Genomic DNA, 22,854 nt, shown 5'->3' with positions numbered 1-22,854 from the left:
TTGATCGTTTAATCTCTGAATCTATCGTCTAGTAAATTTGATTGCTAATAATATAAGACATATTTTGTAGAATAATTGGAAAACCAATTTTTCATCTTTATTCCACTTTGCCATAAAATTGTATAACTACCCACTAAGGGATGTTATTGTGAAAAAGATTTTTAATTATCAAATAATTAACAAATATAAATAAATATGACAACTAACTTATCATATTATATTTATAATCTATAGTTTTAATATTGCATCATATGCAATATCTAAACCATAATTCTTTTTCTGTTTTATGACATTTAATATAAATCATATTTATATTAAATTTAAGAACTATGAGTCTATGAATCTAATCCGTATAAATTATATTTGAATCATATTCAAATATTAGTTCCTCCAATCAAACAATAATGTATCAAATACATTATATCAATTATATCATATATTATTGAATCAATTTAACTAATCAAATTCCCTCTTATTAATTTGAACATTTCAAATTAACCCAAAAACGAATTCTCAACTTAAATCCATTGAGTTACCAAAGGGATCTTATGGACCTGTAGCTTGAAGCTCCAACAGTACGTGAATAATGGACTAAACTCATTATCCACCATCCGTTAACTGCTGCGCACTCCAATAAAGACCGACAGCTGCACTCTTTGTACTACAGATATATTTCTGTGTCCATTGGATATAACCAATCAACAATATGATGACGCTTCACAAATCGCTCGTAAGTAAAGCTGAACCAAATTACCATTTTGCCCCTATAGTTACATCTAACTTTTTAAGTACCACTGATTCCTCTAATAAACAATAGATCCCCAATCAGACAAATCCTCAAAGTAGTAAGCTTGTTGAATCGACGATCTAACCACTCTCACCCATGCAAATCAAAGGACCGTCCTCATAGGCAGAAATTCACAACTCACTCAGGATTAAGGTCATGTTACCTATGGTCATCATTGTGAAATGAAAGTTTCAATTATGAACGACGTTATACAACGAGACTAAACATTTTGTGGTCCGATCTTATACAGACTCCTTTATATAAAATATCCCCGCTCGCATGTCTAATATATGAATGATCCGTGTTGAGACGAAAACATAGAAGACATCACACTCGATGTGAAATTTCACAAGACATGGGCTTCCTTTTTTATTCTTTCTTACCATTTAATTTATTTTAAATATATAGTGATGTTAATACCAAAACGACACATGTAAGAGAATCGTCTCACGATTATTTATGAATAAGACTTAAGTTGCTTCAACCTTTTTTTTTTTTTTTGCCCCCTCCCTCCCTCAAGCTCTGCCCCTTAATTACAATTCTTTTTAAAGATGAATAATTTAATTGTTTATGAGTTTGCTAAATATATGTGAATTTTAAGGTTGAAATTTTTTTGTCATGTTTGATGTCTCACTAAGAATCCACGTATGCTCTACTTTCAATATTATAGTAGTAAAAGATAGCTACGTAACAAGAACTTTTTTTAAAAAAGAAAAGTTTGAAAAGAAAAAGTCTCCTTCTAGAAGGGCAAACAAGCTGAAACTCAAATCCGTTGACCAACAACACAAAAATCCAACCGTCGTATATAATATAATATAATATATTATATGTGACACAAGAAAATAATGGAAAGTTGCTGCATCGAATTTGAAAAGGTCCTCCAATTTACAAAGAGTTACAACAAGGAAATATATATGTATATTGCCATCAATACCAAGTCGCATATACCATAATTTTTGAACGAATTAACTAAATATCATTATATTTGTACAATTCTTTTTTAATTTAAACTGTGAACATGAGAAAATTCAAACTCTGACATCTTCAAAAATTATATATATTAATTAACCAGTAAAAAAAAATGATTGAGCTATTGCAAAATTGACCTAGCATTATACTGATTAGAATATAACTTGTCAGGTTAAAAAAATCATGTTATATGTTCACTCGTATCGTTAAATTTATTAATTGAAAAAAAAATAAACTACTAACATTATGGACAATCAATAAATTCTAATTTGTAGTCTCATATCGCTGTATTCTACTTTGGGACCATTCACCATATGCAAGATGTCGATATATCTACCTTCTAAAATATATACTTTCATTTTTGTGCTATATCTATATTTTTGAAATGTCTCTATAGGTCAATGAAATTTGTAATTCTGCTATGTAATTTACGTACTTTTAATTATGTCAATTTCAATAAATATAAGATTTTGTTCATTATACCATCACAGACTATCGTGCATATACTTTTAAAATCACTTATACTTTCAAAAGGTCCGCATGCCATTAATAAAAACCCTTCAAATACAAGTTATTGATATTGATATAAAGCGCAGTGTTGAAATAAATATAAACTACAATGAAGAGGCAAAAACTGATTCAAACAAAAGCTAAGAATATAGAAACCAAACCGATACAAGACCAAGATAAAAAGAAAGCTAAAAAAGTAAAGTAAAAGAGTAATTACAAATATAGCAATAAGCTTGAAATATTAATAAATATAGCACGATAAAAAATTGTAGATATAGCAAAATTTGGATAGTCCATCATATCGATGATAGACCATACTGTTGGTAGAAGTCTATTAGTAAATACCGTATAATTGATAGAATTTGCTATATTTACAATTTTTTTTGAAAATGTTACGCACTTAGTTATGATCACTAAAAATCATATTCAAAGCAATTACACTGAAAATTATATTCAAAGCAATTACTCTAAAGTAAAATATAATTATTAGACATAAGATTCTAGATTTGGATTGCATATATAAAAGATATATGAAATCTAATCCCTTATCAACGTCCAGGTATCAAATACCCATTAAGAAAGGGGCTAGGACAGAAGAAAACCCTAATTGAACCTCACCCGAAGGTTCAAACCAGCTCATCCCAACTATAATGAACCTAAGGCATTTCTATGAGTGGACGGATAATAATACCACGTTTAATCCCACTCAATACATATATATGGGTAAGTCTATCCTAAGAAAATCTAAAATCTAAAACCCATTTTATCATTTTGTGATTTAATTTAATCTATGAACACTATTTCTACCCCCAACTTTATTTCTTTGTTATCTACTTTTCACCAATAATTTAAAAAACCATGTCAAATTTTAAAAACTAAAAAAAAAATTTTTAAAAGGTTATTTTTTTTTTTTTTGAATTTAGCTAAGAATTCAACCGTATTATTAAAGAAAAATGCAAATTATCGTAAGAAATGTAGACAAAATAGATTTAATTCTAAAAACCAAATAATTACCGAATGAAGTCCAAATAATACTATGTTTACCCACTTCTATTAATCTAAATGAACATATATCGATAAAATTATTGTGGGTGTTAAGTCTCAAAACTTCAAATTTGTATTTAATAGGTCACGCAAGTTTTAAAAGTGTCGAGAACAAAATCTTCAAACTTATCATTTGTGTATAATTCTTATCCCAAAAAAAAAAAAAAAAAAACAATTTGTGTGTGTGTAATAAATTTCGTTTTTCAGAGGGGTAATAAATTTCTTGAACTAGAAACCACTTATCACTAATAATATGAAAAGGAAATGTTCAAGAAACAAAGTCCATAAGAGTGAGGTGGAAAAGGAAAAGACAAGGAATTTAAAGAAAAGCTACAACCGAAAAAAGTTAAAGAAAGAAAATAGGACAAAGATCAATGATCAAGCCAAAGGATCGATGGGCAACATTACAAAACTTGTGTCTAACACATCCATGACTTATTCTTCATTTTCTAAAAAATCACAGTTCTACAAGACATTAAATTGAACTTTGTCTTATAGGACAACTCAAACCCTTCCCTCTTTGCATCTAATAGAAAAAGAAGACACACTGGAAATAAAAGAAATAAAGAATTTTGACTTCCTAGTTAATTGTTATACACTGTACAACATATTTACATGGTAGAATATTTAGTAATCCAAAGATAAATAAACTAAAAAAAATGCACTCAACAAACTAGAGCCAATAAAAGAATGAATTGAATCAGAACCTAAAAACATGATGAACCATTGCCTATGTACCTTTTTCTGCAGCCTCCCCAATCATGATACATATCTTACAGGCAAAGAAGACCCCTTACTTCCGAGGTGGATTGCCTTCGCCAGTGCAATGAAGTTAAGTAGATTCTCTTTACAAAACCATTTTAACCTCCATTTCGAAGAACACGGTGATGAAATCTCCTTCTTCTCGATAGTGACAACCTTCTCGTCGGATTTGGGGATCAAGGAGAACACGGACGATGCAAGTTCTGAAGATAAGGTCACACACAACGCCCCCTTCACTTCAACAACCTATGACAAGGATCATATTTAATAACATCTTACGAGAGCATTAAGACGCATAATGAATTTTTTTTCTATATTTAAATGATTTTGAGAATGTACAAGAGGAACATTTTAAATTACAATTTTGGTCCCTCTGCCTTCAAAGTTTGTGTCTATTTAGTCCTTGAACTTTAAAAGTTGTTTAATAGATCCCTAAACCTCATAAAACTTTAATAAGTCTTTCAACTTTCAATATTATGTCCACTAGGTCCTTGATGTATTCAGAATTTTTGAAAATTAATTGATTTTACAAAGTTGAATTTTATGCCCAATGAGGGGAACTTTCAGTTTTTGTGTCAAGTATGTCCATGAATTTTAAATTGAATAAGACAGACTTATTTAACACAAATTGAAAATTCAGAGATCAATTGGACACAAAATTAGAAGTTTAAGGACCTACGAGACATTTTTTAAAGTTTAAAGACCTATTGAAAACAAAGTTAGAAAGTTCAAGGACATCTTAGATACTTTTGTAAGTTTAGAGATCAAATAAACACAAAGCTAAAAGGTCACAGACTAAACTTGTAAATTAACAAGATAGTATGGATGTGATAAGATAAAAGATAAGAAGCCCATTTCTGCCTAGGTCTTATCAAATTATTTTCTGAAATTTACAAAAGGTTGTGACAACAACTATCCTAAACTTAAAACTACTTGTTTAAAATCATGTCAACCCATTCTAGACATAAAAATTATACAAAACGTGAGCCGATAGCCTGATTTGAAGTTCAATGGACAAAGACTAGATTCTAAATACAAGTACAGGCCTGCTTTTCACTCCTCAACTACAGTTCTAGCCAAATCCTAGCCATGAAATCTCTTTCCTTTCCCCCAAATTTGTGCATCCTACAACTCAAGCCAATTATATTCGGCTACGTACTAAGAGTCTGTTTGGAATGACTATCTAAATGCTTAAAAAACACTTTTTTGACACAACATTTTTTCTAACACTTAGAAAGTCATTCTAAACATGTCCTAGATCCTCCCGAGCCAAGTATCTAAAGACATGTCTAATCACCAAAACAGGGATGCACGTTCAATATAAAGCAAGCTGCAGGTAATCAATAACAGAAAATTACCATCTCAAGTATGTCGGCAATCAAGCAACATGAGTCAAGGGCAAAGTATGGAGGTAATGGTCCTTCTATTGAGAAAGAACCGAATTGCGTCAAGTCCTCGATGCACACAAGTAAATGCCCTTCAAAGATAAACAAGGATCGAGGATACCACAATTCTCCTGCATATCAAAAGAACTCTTTGATATCACAAGATACTTTTGTTAAAACATAAAAAAGAAAAAAAAAAGATATTTCTATCTACTCAAACAAGTAACTGCAAAAACCATCCATCACTTATTGAAATATTATAAAACTAATTATCTTTACTACGTAACATATAAATAATATAAACTAATATGAAATAGACCCATCAGCATCCAAGTCGGCATTCCATTAAAGCTACCAAGGTCCCATTATGTTAGGAACCGAAAGTGAACATCGGTTAACTCAAGGGTACAAGTGCAATATCATGGTACCTAAGTATCTAATAAAGATTTAACTCAATATTCTGAGATAAGAATGTAACATTTTGAAACTTAGAGACTAAATAAAAACTAAACCCAAAACTCAGGGATAAAAGAGTAATATTTTAAAATGTAGAACAAAACAAAAACTAAATCAAAACTAGATGCAAAAAGGGTATTTGTTGAGAGATTCTTTTTTCCAAAAAAGGAAAATATTGAGGCTATTTTGAAACCAAAGGTAGAAAGATATATACATTTTCCTAGTGTCAAAAAGGATAGAAAACTTTCTCTTCCACAGCAAACTACTTCTCTAATGGCAATTCATCGTTCCTTGGGAAGCATTTCAAGAAAAAAAAAATAAGGAGGCCTTTCTGAAAAATTAGGGTATGTTTGGTAAAGAACTTGAAAACATAAATTGAAAACAAAGTTGCATTTTCTGTTTTCAAATATTTAATATAATTCTGCATTTTAAAATTTTAAATTCAGAATCTGGATGCAATGAAAACATAAAAATATTGTTTTTAGAATTTACACTATTTGGATCACATAATCCAAAAATAGTTTTCGAAAACAGAATTTGGGTTGTCTGCCAATTACATATTTGCTGAACCCAATGAATATGAAACATAAAACAGAATTCAGATTCTCTACCAAATAGGCCCTTGTTGTTCCCTACGACTATTATATAGGATGTTGGTGTTAGAAAAAAAGGTTATAATTCTTGTCCAATTTTCTATTGATGTACATTCTCCTTGTTAAGAAGCAATAAAGCTCAAGTAAAGAGATAGCTCAAACAATCGAGTTCCATCGATAACACTTATATTCTCTCAAAAGATACTAAACAACTCTATAAAACAGGCCATTAACTATTTAATTCTTTTTCTAATAGAAGGTTACCATCTTTCTTATTTAGATTAGAAATATTTATGATTTTCAAGCATGATGGTTGGAGGTAAAATACCAAAGCTTGTGAACACTACTTTTGCATTGCTAAACAACCTCGGGAGAAGCTTTTAAAAAATCTATGAGGTAAGAGATGAAAATCCATGGACACTACTTTTGCAGCGCAATAGAATCCTATGAAAAGCTTTTCACAAATTAGTAAAGATATTGCAAGCTATAATTTGTCATTTATTTTCTGCTACTCTCAAGGTCCTTGTACTTTTTAAAGTATAATTAGCATGATTCACTATACATTTACATCAAGTGTACCACGAGAGTGAACAAAGACGCGTGAGTGAGCATGAGCTAACCTTGAATCTCACTGCAAGAAAAGAGCACCATAGAATATTGAAGTAAGTTGGCTTTTGCACCTCCACATATTTGTTTTTCAAATAATTCAACCTGAACCTGCTCCAAACTGCCATATAAATATTAAATCATGAGTATACCAAAGTAAAGATGGAAGTACAGATGCAAAAGTGGCAAATGTGAAAAACCATACACGTGGGTTTATGAATAACAACTCAAAGGCACATAAGACTGATGTGTTGTGCCCTCAGAGATCCATGCTCAAGCATATTAAATATAAGAATGCATGTCCATACAGAATAAAGTAGTTACAAGGCATGGCAATATTACCTTCTTAAGACACTCTTGTCACTAGGAGTTCCAATGCCAGATACTTGCAGCATACAAAGTAAATGTCTTGATTTCTCAATGCATCCAGTAACAAACAAATATTTTACACCTCTCTCCAAGCAAACCCTGTATCAATTAAAAAAAAAAAATGTTTCAACTGATGTGATCTTACCCACAATCGCTGAATTTCTCAAAATTTCACTAACCTCACAACCTGAAGTCCTAGGCCAACAAAGATTTCTTTAATATCTTCAACACTGAAACAATCCGATAAAATGAGCATGGCTCCTATGAGGCAGAAAACTGTGGTTAGCAATCAGCTAGAACAATAAAGAAGCAAATAAAAAAAACTCAAAAGGCTCCCCGAATAACCAATATGAAGAAATTGAAATATAAATACAATGAACTAAAAGCCAACCTGAACCATCTCCAGCAGCCCGAACAATTAGTATATACAACTTGTTTCTACTACTCAGTAAAAGGACAACTTTTCTGCAATTTTGAACATAAACAATGTCAATCAAACGATACTAAGGACAAATAATACAATCAATAATTTATTATCACAGATGGCTTCAATTTACATAGAAGCTAATCTGAATGGTTAAATTAACATAGAATTAGTGATAATTTAACATCATACTAAAGAAGACTCCTCAGTTTAAGTATGTCAATCATTATTTCCCCCTATTTCCAGAATCACACATGTTGAACCTCATTGCAACAAAGTGCAAGAGTCGTAGGTGAATGTTTTAGAAAATAATGTAAGTTAATTATTCGCTAACCAATTGGTCCAACTTTGGAGAAAGTCATCATTAATACAATCATTATGCTCTCACTGGCATTTAGATATGAACCATTAGAAAATGGTAGACTGAAACTATTTGCAGAGAAACTATACCCCAGTGGCCATGATTTAACCATCTGACAGAAAATCACACTGCCCAACTGTGAGGTGCCTTAAATATAATCTTGAAATAACACTGACACTGTTCCCATGTCTTTTTTCTTCCACTCTTCCTCACTCGATGGTGGTAAATCAAAGAGAATCCTATTATTATAACCATACATAAAGAAAGAGATCGTCTGTAATTTACACTTCTATTTAAATAAAATCAAATGAATTAAAGAGGAGAATAAGGAATGGGTCCTGAAACTAAAATTTTCCAAAAGAATTAAACAATAGCCTACCTGTAGACTAGCTTAGAATCAAGTATACAAATGCATTTGAGATACTGCTGACAAGTTTCATGAATTCTGGAGTCTGCAATATTTAAATTGAAATAGTTTTCAATAAAATTTTCATTTTCTAGTTCAATTTCCATATCAGCTCCAAAAACACTCGGATCAGAACTTGTCCATTTGTAGCTGTCTGGTATTCCAACTCCGGTATGTCCTGACAATGAAACAACTCTTTTTTTCTTTTTTTTCTTGCTTTCTCTATTCCTCTGCTGACTATTAAGCTCACATTGGACAGAGTGATTGGTTCCATAGGCATGAGTATCAGCAGGAACATTGATTGGCAACTGCACACTGTAACCTTGACAAACAGAGTTCGGCATGCTAAATGTTTGATTAATAGATGAATCAAAAGGGCACGGGCCATTTTCTCCAACCTGATGAAGTTCATGGCACTGTTTAGAAGTAACGTCTTTGCTATGATGTATTGACAACTGACCTTCAGCACTTCCACACAAAGACTTACCATTTGTAGGTTCAATAATTTCTGGCATTATTGGTCCAAAGGGAAAGATATCATCCTCACTATTGCTGGAATAGCTGTCAGAGGAAGGAACTGAATATGACTCTGCAGATAATTGTAAAATCTCTTCCATTAAATTATGTCGACGGTGAAGAATATCCTCTTGATAATGGGGTGGTGATCCATGGAATGCTGAGGATGAGTGAGACTCAGATATGCCATCTATGGCATTCAATGGTGACATACTAGCATCTTCAACCTTTGGTTCACCTCCATGAGACCTATTATACAAAGGATAAAAGCTTTTCATATGAGTGGAAGGGCTTTCAAATGAAGAACTAAGGTGACCGTTTTTGAGATCCAATCTTTGTGTTCTAGATCGGGGAACCACGACATCATTCCCTAGTGAACCATCCAGGCCAAAGTAGTGGGAGGCCATCAAACCACTAGGCATGTCTACAAAGGAATTATCCGACTCCACAAAATTTGTACTACTTTCATCTCCCGATGCCTGAATAGACTCTGATTTGTATCTTGAGCTCTCCCCAACATGCTGTGTAATTTTTCTACTTTTCATATATTTTTCTTTTCCAGGCCGCAAAATAGCCCGGTTGATATTGCCATTAACAGTATTTGGAGGAGCGTGATCCAACCAATCCTCAAACTCCCGCAACCAAAGTGTAGATCGCTCTTTCTTCATAAATTCAATTTTCTTCATTAAATCAACAACTTCAACTTCATTATCTGATAATGCTGCTTCCTCTCTGCCATAAGTCTCATTATCACATGATACAGACTCCTGGTCAGAACAGAAATACGTACTCTCTTCTTCACTCTGAATAGAAGCAATTCGAGAAATTGTTCTCTGCAAAAACAGTGAACAATTTTTATTATTACTTAGATAATGGATCCTTAACAACATAAGGCATTTATCAAAGGAAGACCATATGGTCCTAAAAGTTCAAAGATTAAATTGAACACTGAAAAAGAATAAATTCAGGTTTAAATCCAATTACAATGAAATAGGGGGAAAAAATGAACGTTACAGTATGAATATAACTGATCATCAGTTTCCAAAAATGGCATTATGTACACCGCTGAATTGTAAATAAGGATCACTCTATAAACAATTATTTTTCTCAATTATGAAAAGGCCATCCCCATGGTTTTTTTTTTTAAAAAAAAATAAGAATCTGGTATTTCAATTCCATCCCCATGGTATTGTGATGTGAAACACACAAATTCTTAGCCTTGATATCTATGACCGTACTTAACCTACAATTTAGTAGTTTTTTTTATATATATAACTTTCAAGTTAAACTGAGAATTTAATTTCTTAAATCACCGATGATCCAAAAGCTTAAGCTAATGGGTGAAGGTAAAATTAATGTTATATCATCCAATACTCCCACTCACTTGTGGGTTCGAAATATGTAGAAGACCCAACAAATTAAAATCTATATAAATAGGGGAATAAATAACATTGGAAGGGATTCAACATAGGACCCTGCTCTGATACTATCTTAAATCACTGATTGACTCAAAAACTTACTTGATAACCCCTCTGGACAAAGGGTAATAAACAAAAAAATCTAAATCTACTATTCAGGGGCGAGCACAATGAATTTTAATTACTCTATTTGTCCAAAATCCCAAAACATTATAGAAAATGTTTTTTTTAGACAAAATGCTTGTTTACACTATACAATCCAATAAACCAGAATGTATATTATTCTTACACAACCAACTGCCACTAAATTGATGTCACAGATACTTTTCAAAGACCAAGCAATTAAATAAAACAAACTTTCAAGAACAATTTATGCCTAAAATAATATTCTCAACATGCTATATTTTGTTCTCTTATTAATATATATTTTAATGCAACTTCTATAAGCATTTGTGTAAGGGTAGACCATAGTTAAGATAATCTCACTTAGTAGAGAACTTATGCCCTTAGCACTCTGATTTTAAAGCAACATACAATGGTCTACCTGTCAATAACAAAAACCTACCTTTTTATTGTTTATACTCCCCTCTCCTTGAGCACCATCTTTTGCTGGGGAATAAAAACCAAAACCAGCTGGACGCTTTTGCCTGCTAGCAATGATAAATTTCCTCTTCCAATATTCTTCTTTACAGATTCCCTTGTCATCTAACTTCAGCTAACCATAAACAAAAGAAATAAGACCGCACTAACATGGCGAAATTACTAACATTTTTGGTTTCATGCAATGGACTTCTCTCGTACTTCTCTAAATTAAAATCTTAAAAATTAATAACAATAAAATTTCTTAAAGAAATGAAAAATGAAAGAAAAAGTAGAAAAATAAATTATTGAGAAGGGAAAATGAAAACAAACATTATCTGGATGAGAGAAAAGGCTGAACACATGTGCTCTATACCACCGTGCACAACATAAAGGATTGCCCTCTAGCCATAAATTCTGTAAAGATGTAATATCCACAAGGAACTCCAGCTCTGAAAAATTGGAAATTATATTGTAGGACACGTCAAGTCCTTCAAGTGACTTCAAATTCTCAATCCCACGCAATGTAGTTAGAGCATTGTTCCTCAAAACAAGTTTAGTTATATGCGATGGAACCTGCATTTTTCAACAATATTCGTGTATGGGTCTGAAACTACACCTAAAACAACAACTTGAAGCAAAAAAAAGAAAAAAAGTATGTCTCGAGCTCCACAGTTTCAAAGTAGAGCACCACCTTGGTTCTGAATAAAAATAGTGGTAACTTTTTGCATTTGAGGTTGAAAGCAAACCAAGATCCCCCCAACAAATCAATAACTAATTAATTAACACTACATATTGGGGGGTGAAAATCCATTGAAAATTAAAACAAACCGATAAACCCAATGTAAGGCCATAATACAAAGAATTAAAACCAGAAATATTCACCAAATGCTATAATGAGATAATTCAAAGACATTAAAACATACAAAAATGATTCTGAACACGTTGGAGATGGAATTTTACAGTAATCTTTTTACCTTACCATGAATACAATAGATTCATTTATTCAAGCCAACCACAACATGACGCTTGAAATATAGACATTGGGTTCAAATCTCAGAATAATCATCCGACAAGTTAGATACTACTAGCACTCAAAAAGAATTAAATGAATACCAGCTTTTCTCTATCTTCACAACCCATAAGAAAGTTTAACAAACATCAGTAAGGTAGTATACTTCTAGGAAAAAAAAATCCTGCTCTTATGAACTACAAATAACAACGAGTGACCGCAGTATAGTGGCAAGTTCTTTGACTATAATTGTTAAATCAGGCAAGAATGTTTCTTTTCATGAAAGATTTTGAAGTTATTTCATAAATTTGATTATTTAGAACCATCAAAATAACTTCATTCTCCATATACATTAACTTATGTTATAGCTCAAGGTATACTTAATGAATACCACCTAGAGAAAATCATGTTGTCACTATATAAAAGAAAAGTATACATTTAGCAGCAAGGAACATAACAAAGTTCCTTTCATTTTTTTATGGAGGTAACATTTCCTACTTTCTGCTGTCTTAAAACAAAAGAATCTATACACGAACGAAATATGATACAATGGTACAGAAAACAAGGAACCCCCAGACAATAGAGAACAGTCGAAAATCATATATAGAAACGACGCATGGCAATATAGAACTAATCTGCACCCAATAATTATTATTTTTTAAAAGCAGCAACTTCTTCCCAAACATTATAAAGAAAGAACACACGATGGCCAAGAAAATACCTTGATAGGACTATTTGAAGTACATACCTCAGTAAAAGAGGCAACAGTCCTTAGATGATTAAAACCAAGATCCAAATGTTTCAGTTTCACACACTTGCGGAGATTGTCCACTTTTGCAAACTTATTTCGGCTCAGATCAAGGGTTTCAACAGCAGGTAGAAGTTGCAAAGACTCATCCATGAGAACTAAGCCATTGCACGCGCATGAAACAAACGACAGTCGGTTCCATTGCGGAGAGTTCTTAACCTCAACAATCCTACTTGCAAACACATGCCGCAGAGCGTCCTATATATTTTAAGAAAACATCTGTATTAAGAATCTCAATCAACTTCATAAGACAAGGAGATAAAAGTACCATTACAAATACATATCCTCAATCTTTTACTCAGCAATTAGTTCGATACATACCGTAGAATTGTGACAAATAATCTTCTCTAAGGTCTGTCTCAACTCCAGCAACCCTCTTGCCGCGGAGGTCGACAAATCGCACCCTCTGAGCTCCAAAACCTTCAAACTTCCAAACGGCAACAGAGACAGCGGTGTCGGATCTCGCAACGGCTGCGGAAGCACCGAAACGACCTTTAAAGATGTGAGCAGCCTCAGAATTCGTCGGAGCTGCTCAAGCGCGCGGTGGTCGCCAAGGTCGGAGACATATGCTCGAAGGTAGTCAACTGGAGCTCCGGTTAAAAGACTTTCGAGTTCATGTAAGGCCTCCAACCTCGACTGCACGTAGTGCAATCCCGCTGGATTTAGCTTCAACACCAAAGTTCCTTCAATAAGAGGATCGGCCCGTTCCTCCACAAACTTCACCAGCTTCTCCAAATATCGATCCCCTGTCACAATTGCCATCTCAATGGCCAAATTAGGGTTCGTCTATCATAATTGATACGAACTAAATTCCATGTAGCAACCATAGACGACGTTCGTATTCCGAAATGAAGGGAACGAATTGGAAACTAAGAAATTCGAAAAACAAACAAATCTAGAGATAGAAATTACTGAAGACAAAAACATGGAAGAAACAGCGGGAGATTCATCCGAGTAAGTTTTGCATAGATAAAATGTTAGAGAGTGAAACGGCCATGGCATCTCGACAGCGAGATCGAGAGAAAAATAAAAGAAAAGAGAAAAACATATAACACAAACAAAAATAATAAATTCAATTCCCCCGAAGAAGACGACAGGTGTGAGCATCGGATCGGTAATTTTCTCCATTTTTTTTTTTTTCCGTTTTCATTTTTATTCAGGGGAGGGTTAGATTTTGTTCCTATTGAACCATAAAAAGAATGTCCGGGTGTAATTTAGAAAAGAAAAGAAAAAAAACAAAAGTAATTCATAATGACGTTGTAAAATTGGACACGTGGCGGACATGCACTGGGCGTGAAGGCCAAGGTACCCAGAAGGGAAGCGAATACGGTTCAATCGGGCCGGTTAGTTTCCATAGTTGAACCGTTTATATGAAAATCCTTAGCGGAGAAGAATCGTCCGGACCAGGTCGTTACGTGAGACTTGAGAGAAACATTTTTTGTCATTATACGGAGAAAATTTAATGATGATAATAATTCAGGTTTTTTATTATTTTTATTATTATTTTTTTTTTTACAGGAGTAATAATTGAGCTCCAGTTCTCGTTAATGATTATTAATAGTTAGATTTTACTATAGATATTTATTCGAAACTTTTACTAATATAAATTTATTAATGATGGTCGTTGGGAACAGTATTAGTAAAATTCTATCAATTATTGTCTTAGAGGATAAGCTTTGAAACAATACTTTTGAAAAGGAAAAATCATAATACAAATAAGAGGGTGGGAAATTGTAGCTATCAAAATTAGGGTAATTATTTTAAATGGTAAACTGTTAAGAAATATTTTTAAGTATAATAAAATGTTATAGTATATTAATAATAGATAGTGATAGATTGGATAGACATCTATCTAGATTTCTATCACGGTCTATCTTGGATAGATATTGATATCTTGATATAATTATAAATAGTTTATCCAGTTTTCTAAATTTGAAAACACCCATTAAAACTATGGCATTAGTATAAGAAAAATACTTTGGCAGACTACATCCATGTCTATTGTCTACTAAAGTGTCCAATCAAGTTGTCACGTGACAAATTTTTCTTTTTCTAAATTATATATATTTTTTCCTTAGTGATAAAAGCGAATGCATAAAAATGAGTGTAGTATGAGTCATACTCAAGTATTACTCTTAGCCTAATTAATAAAATGTATTTAAAACTAATTAATTTGAAAATATATAGAGAATGGTGAAAAATATGCGTTTAAGTATAATTCAACTGATTAAGATATACACTTTTGATTAAAAAAAAAAGTCATAAGTTCAAATCTTTCCACTCTCACAACACAAGTTGAATAGGAAAGTAATATCATGAAAATATATACGTAAACATTTAAACTAAATATATAACTGAGAACAACATTCATCAATTATTATCTCAAAATCCTTTGAACTTAAAAAGAAAAAAAAATGATGTGTTTTGAAAACCAAATTGAAGTCTCACTCCAAGTTAAAACATCATTAATAATGGTCATTGTAAACATAAATAATATGACTCCTTTTCCCCAACTCCTTTCCTCTCTGTCTCCTCTGGAAACTGTTTCATAAAGTTTTATCCATTAATCATGGTCATCATATTAATATTTTTTTAAATTTAAAAAAAAATGAGTGAAAAAAAATCTCAACTTGCTAACATAGCCTATTTCTTCCACCAACCAATGGAACTTTTTGTTTTCTTTGGATATAACCAATTAAACCAAAGTCAACGGCTCATTTGTACCCAAGTTGAGTTTTTTTTTTCTCTCTCGTTCTAATCTCTGTTGAGATGTTTAAAAAATCCGACAACTCAAAAAAATCAATCAATTCAATCCAACTCGTGTAGTTTAGATTAGATTGAGTTCAAATAAATGAAAACTTTATGATTGAATTGGTTCATGAGTTCACTTAAATAACTTGCACCAACCCGAAATTATCACTAACTTTAAAATATATATTTTTGTATACTTACGATACAATTATATATATATATTTATTTATTTATTTTAGATTCATTTAATTAAATTATTTTTTGGATAATTTATTCTTCAATAACTCCTAAAAATAGTTTTTTAGTACCTTGGGAAAAAATTTCAATATGATTATTTTTACATATTGACATTTTACTTCTTTTTAAAATAAAAATTTAAATAAATGACCCGAGTAACTTGAACCAACCGAACCCAAATATTTGATAGTTGAGTTGGATTCATTTTTCTAATAAAGACTATTTAGGTTGAAGAAATTTACTATCTGAACAATTAGATTTAATCTAAAAAATCCTTAAACTCAACCCGAACCAACCACGAACACCACCAATCTCCAGTTCCCTTTAAGCCATCCAATTTTCATAGTATTCAACTTAATGAAATATAAGGAGTAAGGACTCAAATTTTCAAAGGTCAATCAACTGTGTTTTTGTACTAAAATATTGTGTAAATATAGTTCCCAAGCTTTTAAACTTACATATGCTAAAGATTTAATCCTTATTCTCAATGTTTTACATCTCTATATTACAATTTCAGTTCCTTATAACTGTTATAGAAAGAAGATTCATCATCAGGTAGTTCTGATTCAATGCCCTGAGAGAATAGAGTACAATGTTCTATATTTTCTTACAGCTATCGAAAATGTGCATTATTTAAACAACAGAAACTAATTCTACACTGCCCCATTAGAATACCATATGCACAAAGCTCTGCTCCTCAATTTCTAGTCCGAGACATCTAATAAATAGGTATAGAAATGACTTCAATTAACCTGTTCGCCACTAGCTGATTGGCTCTTTTCTTCTTCGACTTGTTCGAGCAATGCTATGAGCTCTGCTTCTGTAAGGCTTTCAAGGCGTTTCTACAAACAGAACATTGATAGGGAGGATGGTACGAAAGTTATTGGAAATTAAAGGAAACAAAATTGCCATGACAAACTTCGTTCAAGAGCAAAAGAGAACTTTAATCGTGTGACAAATCATTTTAAGGTTAACAAATACTTTTGATCTCTGAACTTTAATAAGTAATAATTTAGTCCTTATATTTAATAATTTTGTAACAATTTAGTCCCTAACGTGAAAACTTTTGTTGGCTTTAATAAATTATTTTATACACGTAGATCAATAAACTAATCCGAGATCAATTTTTTTATAAAAAATATATAAAAGGGGTTATTACGTACTAAAAATGACACTTAAATTTGATGATATATCCAGGAGTGTCCAGACCAGCTTATGCACACTTCGACTAATCTCACGAGACAACTCGCTTGACCCTACAAGGAAACTCGTAGAAAACTAATTTATAAGTAGGTGGCCACCATGGATTAAACCATTGATCTCTTAACCATTTGTTGAGACTATGTCTCCTTTTTTACTACTAGACCAACCCATGATAATTTTTTTATAGGTACTAAATTGTTATAAATTTCAAAGTATAAAGATTAAATTGTTACATATTTGAATACAAAGACTAAATCGTTACCAATTAAAGTTCATGAACTAAATTGTATGAAAGTTCAAGGACCAAAAAGATTTTTTAACCTCATTTTAATGTTTGGTTCTTCCACACTCTTACTAATCCAAGACTTACCGGCACTTGTGTCAAAAGTATTCAACGAATGGTTTTAACTTTTCTCAAACGTGCTCTTAAATCACTCTCAAACATGATGATTTTGATAATTTTGAATAGGGGCTACTCCTTAAAAACCTTCATTATGTTATAGCACGTTATACCTGCATGACTTTGTCTTCATAGTCACGTAGTTGTTGAGCATATGTCATATCCTTGCTTGAAACTCTGAACATGTACGTGGAAATCCATCCTAGAGTTAAACCCAAAACCAGAACAAGCTGAACGACGTTACCTGCTTGCATAGGATCATACCCAGCATACTGCACAAGACACCAGGACGGGAAAAAAGCCATTGCACATTAGACAAACAAGAGTGAACAGCATGAATTTCACACAACAAAAAGTACAATGCTAAAGGTAGTTGATGTACTTTTTTGGATTAACAAGGTAGGGGGGGGGGGGGGGGGGGAGAATAAAAGAGCAACTGCAAAGTTTTTCTCCTCAGCTCATATTATGATCGAATAGCCAGAAAATTAATAAAGTATATATGAGAGGCGGAGAAAGTCCCACCTTGGAATTGTATAAATACATAAACAAATGATCACTTGTGGGAGGAAGGATTAGTTATTAAAGGAAAAGTGAAATATCTTACCTCTAATCCAGTTTTCAATCCAAATCCAAGAACTGTGACACCTAAACCAATTAATAAAACATCTTTCCTCGTGTAACCAAAAGGTGTTCGCTGCAGGGGAAAAAAAAGGATCAGAAACAGAACTTATTTGCATTTACTGGTAATCCTCAATGATACTGTTAGCTATAAGTTTAAATCAGATTAATGTGGAACCAAACATTTCAAATAGAGATAAATGAAAAACCAAACATTTTGATTCCCTGACGATAGGCATAGCATGACCATCTTAGTTGGTTAGTAATATTTTATAATACATAGGTAAAGCACATAAGCTCATAAAAAGAAAATCATCTGAAGCTGTGTCTTTGATGATTGATCTACCATTGATTCAAAACGTTTTCATTTAATCTATGTCTAAGTCCTCAATGAATGTTGCTCTATGATAACGGAAAAGCTACTTCACTTGTTCATGGACAGCATGTGCAGAGGAAACCTACAAATGTAACTTAAGCCATTATATTATCGTTGCCATGAGGTAAGGGTGTTCATGGGTTGGGTTAGATTGGGTTGAAAGACTTTTTAGACCCAACCCAATTGTTCGGATTATAAATTTTTTCAACCCAAATAACCCTTATTAAAAAATGAACCCACCCAACCCAACCATGAAATATTTGGGTTGAGTTGGTTCGGGTTAATCGGGTTATTTGTTTCAAATTTTGTTCCAAAAAGAAGCACAACGTAAATATGTAAAATCTTCATATATAATTAAGATTAACAACTCACTTTCAATTTAAACACTGAAAATTTTCTTTCTAAAGTGCAAAGAAAGTACTTCTAAGAATTGTTGAAAATAAATTATTAAAAAAATATTGAAATTAAATAAAATTAAAATCAATACATGTTTAAATAATTGTGTTATAAGTAATAAAAAAACATATTTTAAAGGTAATAATAAATTCGGGTTGGTTTGGGTTATATTAGGTGAACCCCTGAACCAACCCAACCCATAAAATTTTCATTTATTTGAACCCAACCCAACCCAAATGAGTTGATAACCCAACCCACACCGCGCGAGTTGAGTTGGGTTGATCAATTTTTTCGGGTTATCGGATTTTTTGAACACCCCTACCATGAGGCAATAAAATCTCTCCTTTATCATCAAGATTTATGGAAGTACTCTTTCTCCTTCTATGATAAAAAATTCTACAAGATTCCCATTAAAATATGTCACCCCCCCGCCAACCCCAAAATCAAGATGGAAATATCATTATACTGACCCTCTTGCAGGTAAAAAAAAAAACTGCCTATAAGTCCAGTAAATCAGCTGAAATCTTCTCTGATAAGCATTCTATAAATACATTCACCATCTATGCAAGAGGAAGATAACACATACATGTCTGCCCCAATAAAATCACAAAAAGAGAATTCATTGGAATGGAGGGGAAAAAAAAAAAAAAGAAAAAGAAAAAAAGCATGACTGACAGTTTCCTTGCCTCAGATTGATTTGTAGGATCTTCCTTGCTGGTGCTTGTGTTTGAAGAGCTACTGTCCCTAGGGACTGTGAGGACAACTTTCCTTGTGGCAAAGAATCCTTTCCTTGGGAAATCAAGTTGTTCCTTTTTTGACAACCGTCGACTAGTTCCTCTTTCTGCAGAAAAAGATATAGTAACCATATGATAAATGAATGGACTCTTATGGCAGATCAACTTAACTGGTCACAATCAACTTGAAGGTAACCTTGCAAAAGCGCTGGTTTTATTCATCTAAAAAAATTACACCAGACACATCAATATCCAGTTTGGGGGTAAGAATAATTTATAACTCTCCAGAAATATGACTAATAAAATTGTGGCTTAAAAAGGTCATCCAACCGTCAGAATGCCCCTCTTCAATCACAATGCTAATTCTCTATTATCCCATGGCATTGCATAAGAAAGAGCCAGTATCTCCTTCACGTCTCATTTTTAAGCAGGATGTCGTCAAAAATTCAAAATTGGGAAGAAACTTAGGTAGAAAGCAATATATTGCAGCTGTCTTTCTAGCTTTTATAGTCTTATCCAGAATACATAAGAACTGTAAAATAATTTTTGGGAGAAAGAAATCGCATAAAATATAACCTTGTAAAAACACTTTAAATGAAGAGAAATTTGAGCTTTAACAAACTTCCTGGGAAGGACTGCAGCTTTTGAAACCTCATAGGTAGAAGATAAAAGAGTGTGACAATATGAAAACATAGGAGAGCTTTCTTGCAAATCCCAACCCCAACACCTTTCAGCCTCTTATCTAAAACCTAACAGATGCCTATCAATATTTGGATGAGGAAAATTCCAAAGAAAACCAAATTCTATAATTGAACTCTGTTGGTGGAAAAGTTGAACACAATAGATATGCACAATAAGTTACTCTTCATCCATTTGTTACTTATTGGTGCATAACGTGTAAAAATTAGAAGTATCAGAAAGAAGGATTTTCAATTATCACCGTAAAGGTTTTGAAGTCTTTCACGATATAGCTGCTTATGTAGCTTCCAACTGGAAATTTTTTTATAATTTTTTATTTTTTTTCTTACATGTAAACCAGTTGGAGTAATAAATTGTCTTGGAATTAGGCAACGTGGAAAATAATAAACCCAGAAAATGATGAAGATAGAAAAGTGGAGGAAGAAATGCTAATAATCTAGTACATCTTTTAGTTATTTCTGAAGGTATCCATCATGATCCTTTTTTGAAAAAAATAGAAACAGACATACCTTCATTTCATTGAAGAAATGAAATTATAGAAGTACAGAGAGCCATAGGCATTTCAAATGGGTAGTAAGTGATGAGAGATTATAGCTGTTAAAAAAGAGGAGAGTTAAAACCAAGTGAGGGCATGATGAATATTATTGCTATTATTGCTCTCACTTGGTTCGACCATAGTTCCACCATGAGCTCACTTAGTACTATCTCACCAAGTCAAACAGGAAAAAGAAAGACCGTCTTTGTTTCTGAAAATATTCTCTTGCTTGTAATTTACATCAAATCTCTCTTATTTTTTCATATTAAAAACCGGATGGCATGTACCAACATTCTTCTTGCATAAATCAACTTTACAGGGTGGTTCCAGGGGAATATTCACTTAAAAACATTAGTTGTTAGAATGCATGTTAAAGATGTAGTTAGTTAGCTGTTTCTCAAAATCATGTCCATAAAAATATGGCACTTCTGCATGGGGACAAGTTTTTGTTGAACGTACATGTCAATTGGCCCTCGAACAAAAATGAATTTATAAGTCTATTGGGAGTTGTCATTGTGAGGAAAGATTAACAAGCAATCTACATTATTCACTATTATTTTTCCACCAACTTGTGTCTAAAGTAATACAACTTGTGAGACTCTCTCTTCCTTTACATTGCTTAACTGACGACCAGCAGAGAGGTAGAACTCTTACTTCCACTATAAACAATTAGCAAATAGTGCAAGGCAAATTCAACTTAGCTCAAAATTTCCAATTCAATGCCATGCAAAAGACAAGCAAACTAACCATTTCAAAATTGCAAGAACTTACAAGTTTATGTAAATGAAATATCTCATCCTAAACAATCCACAACTATTACAACTTCCAAGTAAAAGACGCCTAAAATTGACTAACCTCTCGCAAAATGTCCGTAAACTCTCGCCCTCTGTGGCAAAACTGGAGCAGCCGAAATACCTAAAAACAAGGTCCCCTCCCTTTCACAGAAAATTCTGGAATTGGAGCATCCATGAGTAAAAACAGCCATTCCTGCATCATTCACCGCATGAAAACCATCCAGAAATCAGTAAGTAACAAGAACCTAAACAGTTTCGAGCATAAAAATGGAAGCGCAATGGAGGAGGAGGCATGGATGAGATGAAGCAGTAAAGCGAACATACCCGCGCCAATTGCCGATTTTATGAGGACAAACCGGAACGCTTGTCACGTATTAGAATAAGAGTGATTACAGCTGAAAGCTCTAAGATTACAGAGATTACCCAGGAAATGAATCAAAGCAATTGAAGGAGGAAGAAGAGGAAGATTGTGAAGCTTCGAAGTTGCAGTGGCTGAAATCGGTTATGAAGATGCAACGGATGATTGGTTCATAGCTCAACCTTAGCCTGTGGAGTAAAAAAAATCTAAAATCGTCTTCCTAATTCATATCTCATTTTGAAAAATCTCCAACTCTTCAATGCCGAACGCCCTCTCAAGGATGTAGATTTGGGAAATTGTAAAAAATAATAGGTAGTTTTTATTTTATAAAATTAGCCTTTTTTTCTTTCGAAAACTCGTAAAAAAAAATTTCCTTCACCATTTAAAAATATTTTTTTTTCTAACATCAATTATTTTGGACCTTCTCGGTATTTGGTTAAAAAATAAATTTTTTCTAACTCATAGATTGGTTTGGGACGTCTCGATACTAGTTAAAAAGTCAACTTTAAATAATTTATCCATTGTTTTGGACCTTCTCAATACATCTAGCGGAATAATTTTCTAATTTTATTATTTTCAAATTTTCATCAAATTTGGTTATGTTAACTAAATATTATATTAAATTATTATATAATTTTTTAAATCTTTAGTATAAATTATTTTTTTCACAATTATACGAATTTTCAAATTTTCAAACAGGTTTTCCAATTATCAAAATAGATTTTTCAAATTGATTTAACGTCTTTAA

At 32.5% G+C, this 22,854-nt stretch overlaps 2 protein-coding genes across 5 annotated transcripts; both read right to left on the bottom strand.

Moving 5' to 3' along the window:
- Positions 1-3,864: 3,864 nt before the first annotated feature.
- On the bottom strand, positions 3,865-14,197 carry LOC120071716 (Outer arm dynein light chain 1 protein). Of its 4 annotated transcripts, none has more exons than XR_016527729.1 (11): positions 13,327-14,195; positions 12,946-13,203; positions 11,519-11,761; positions 11,172-11,321; positions 8,646-10,021; positions 7,873-7,946; positions 7,669-7,742; positions 7,455-7,580; positions 7,127-7,233; positions 5,431-5,588; positions 3,865-4,318 (listed from the first exon to the last, which is right to left on the bottom strand). XR_016527729.1 is itself a non-coding variant. In XM_039024097.2 (11 exons), exons 1-11 carry the CDS (start codon positions 13,765-13,767, stop codon positions 4,070-4,072), a joined length of 3,264 nt encoding a protein of 1,087 aa, XP_038880025.1. In that variant the 5' UTR covers positions 13,768-14,197; the 3' UTR covers positions 3,865-4,069. The 4 variants fall into 4 exon arrangements, 2 of the variants coding, with proteins under 2 accessions (XP_038880025.1, XP_038880024.1); XR_005480318.2 differs by having other exon boundaries at positions 12,919-13,203; positions 13,327-14,168; XM_039024097.2 differs by having other exon boundaries at positions 7,661-7,742; positions 13,327-14,197.
- A 2,242-nt stretch (positions 14,198-16,439) lies between these two features.
- LOC120072335 (uncharacterized) lies at positions 16,440-22,518 on the bottom strand. The gene is made up of 6 exons (XM_039024805.2): positions 22,073-22,518; positions 21,810-21,941; positions 19,673-19,827; positions 18,201-18,290; positions 17,710-17,868; positions 16,440-16,835 (listed from the first exon to the last, which is right to left on the bottom strand). Exons 2-6 carry the CDS (start codon positions 21,937-21,939, stop codon positions 16,737-16,739), a joined length of 633 nt encoding a protein of 210 aa, XP_038880733.1. The 5' UTR covers positions 21,940-21,941; positions 22,073-22,518; the 3' UTR covers positions 16,440-16,736.
- Between the last annotated feature and the right edge of the window lie 336 nt (positions 22,519-22,854).

Source organism: Benincasa hispida, chromosome 2 (genome assembly GCF_027475165.1).
Source record: "Benincasa hispida cultivar pf3 chromosome 2, pf3_genome.v1.1, whole genome shotgun sequence".
In the NCBI taxonomy this organism is placed as follows: domain Eukaryota; kingdom Viridiplantae; phylum Streptophyta; class Magnoliopsida; order Cucurbitales; family Cucurbitaceae; genus Benincasa; species Benincasa hispida.
Note: the sequence above shows the minus strand (reverse complement) of the source record. Positions and strands in the feature narration are given on the sequence as shown.

What these genes read in the sequence shown, in the direction of transcription:
- LOC120071716 (XM_039024096.2), bottom strand. Translation starts at nt 13,767, where the DNA reads ATGGCAATTGTGACAGGGGATCGATATTTGGAGAAGCTGGTGAAGTTT. An exon ending in TTATTTGTCACAATTCTACG is followed by an intron (nt 13,204 to 13,326) that starts GTATGTATCGAA and finishes TAAAATATATAG; the next exon opens with GACGCTCTGCGGCATGTGTT. An exon ending in CTAGGACTTCAGGTTGTGAG is followed by an intron (nt 7,581 to 7,660) that starts GTTAGTGAAATT and finishes TAATTGATACAG; the next exon opens with GGTTTGCTTGGAGAGAGGTG.
- LOC120072335 (XM_039024805.2), bottom strand. Translation starts at nt 21,939, where the DNA reads ATGGCTGTTTTTACTCATGGATGCTCCAATTCCAGAATTTTCTGTGAA. An exon ending in TTACGGACATTTTGCGAGAG is followed by an intron (nt 19,828 to 21,809) that starts GTTAGTCAATTT and finishes CTTTTTCTGCAG; the next exon opens with AAAGAGGAACTAGTCGACGG. An exon ending in GATTGAAAACTGGATTAGAG is followed by an intron (nt 17,869 to 18,200) that starts GTAAGATATTTC and finishes TGTCTTGTGCAG; the next exon opens with TATGCTGGGTATGATCCTAT.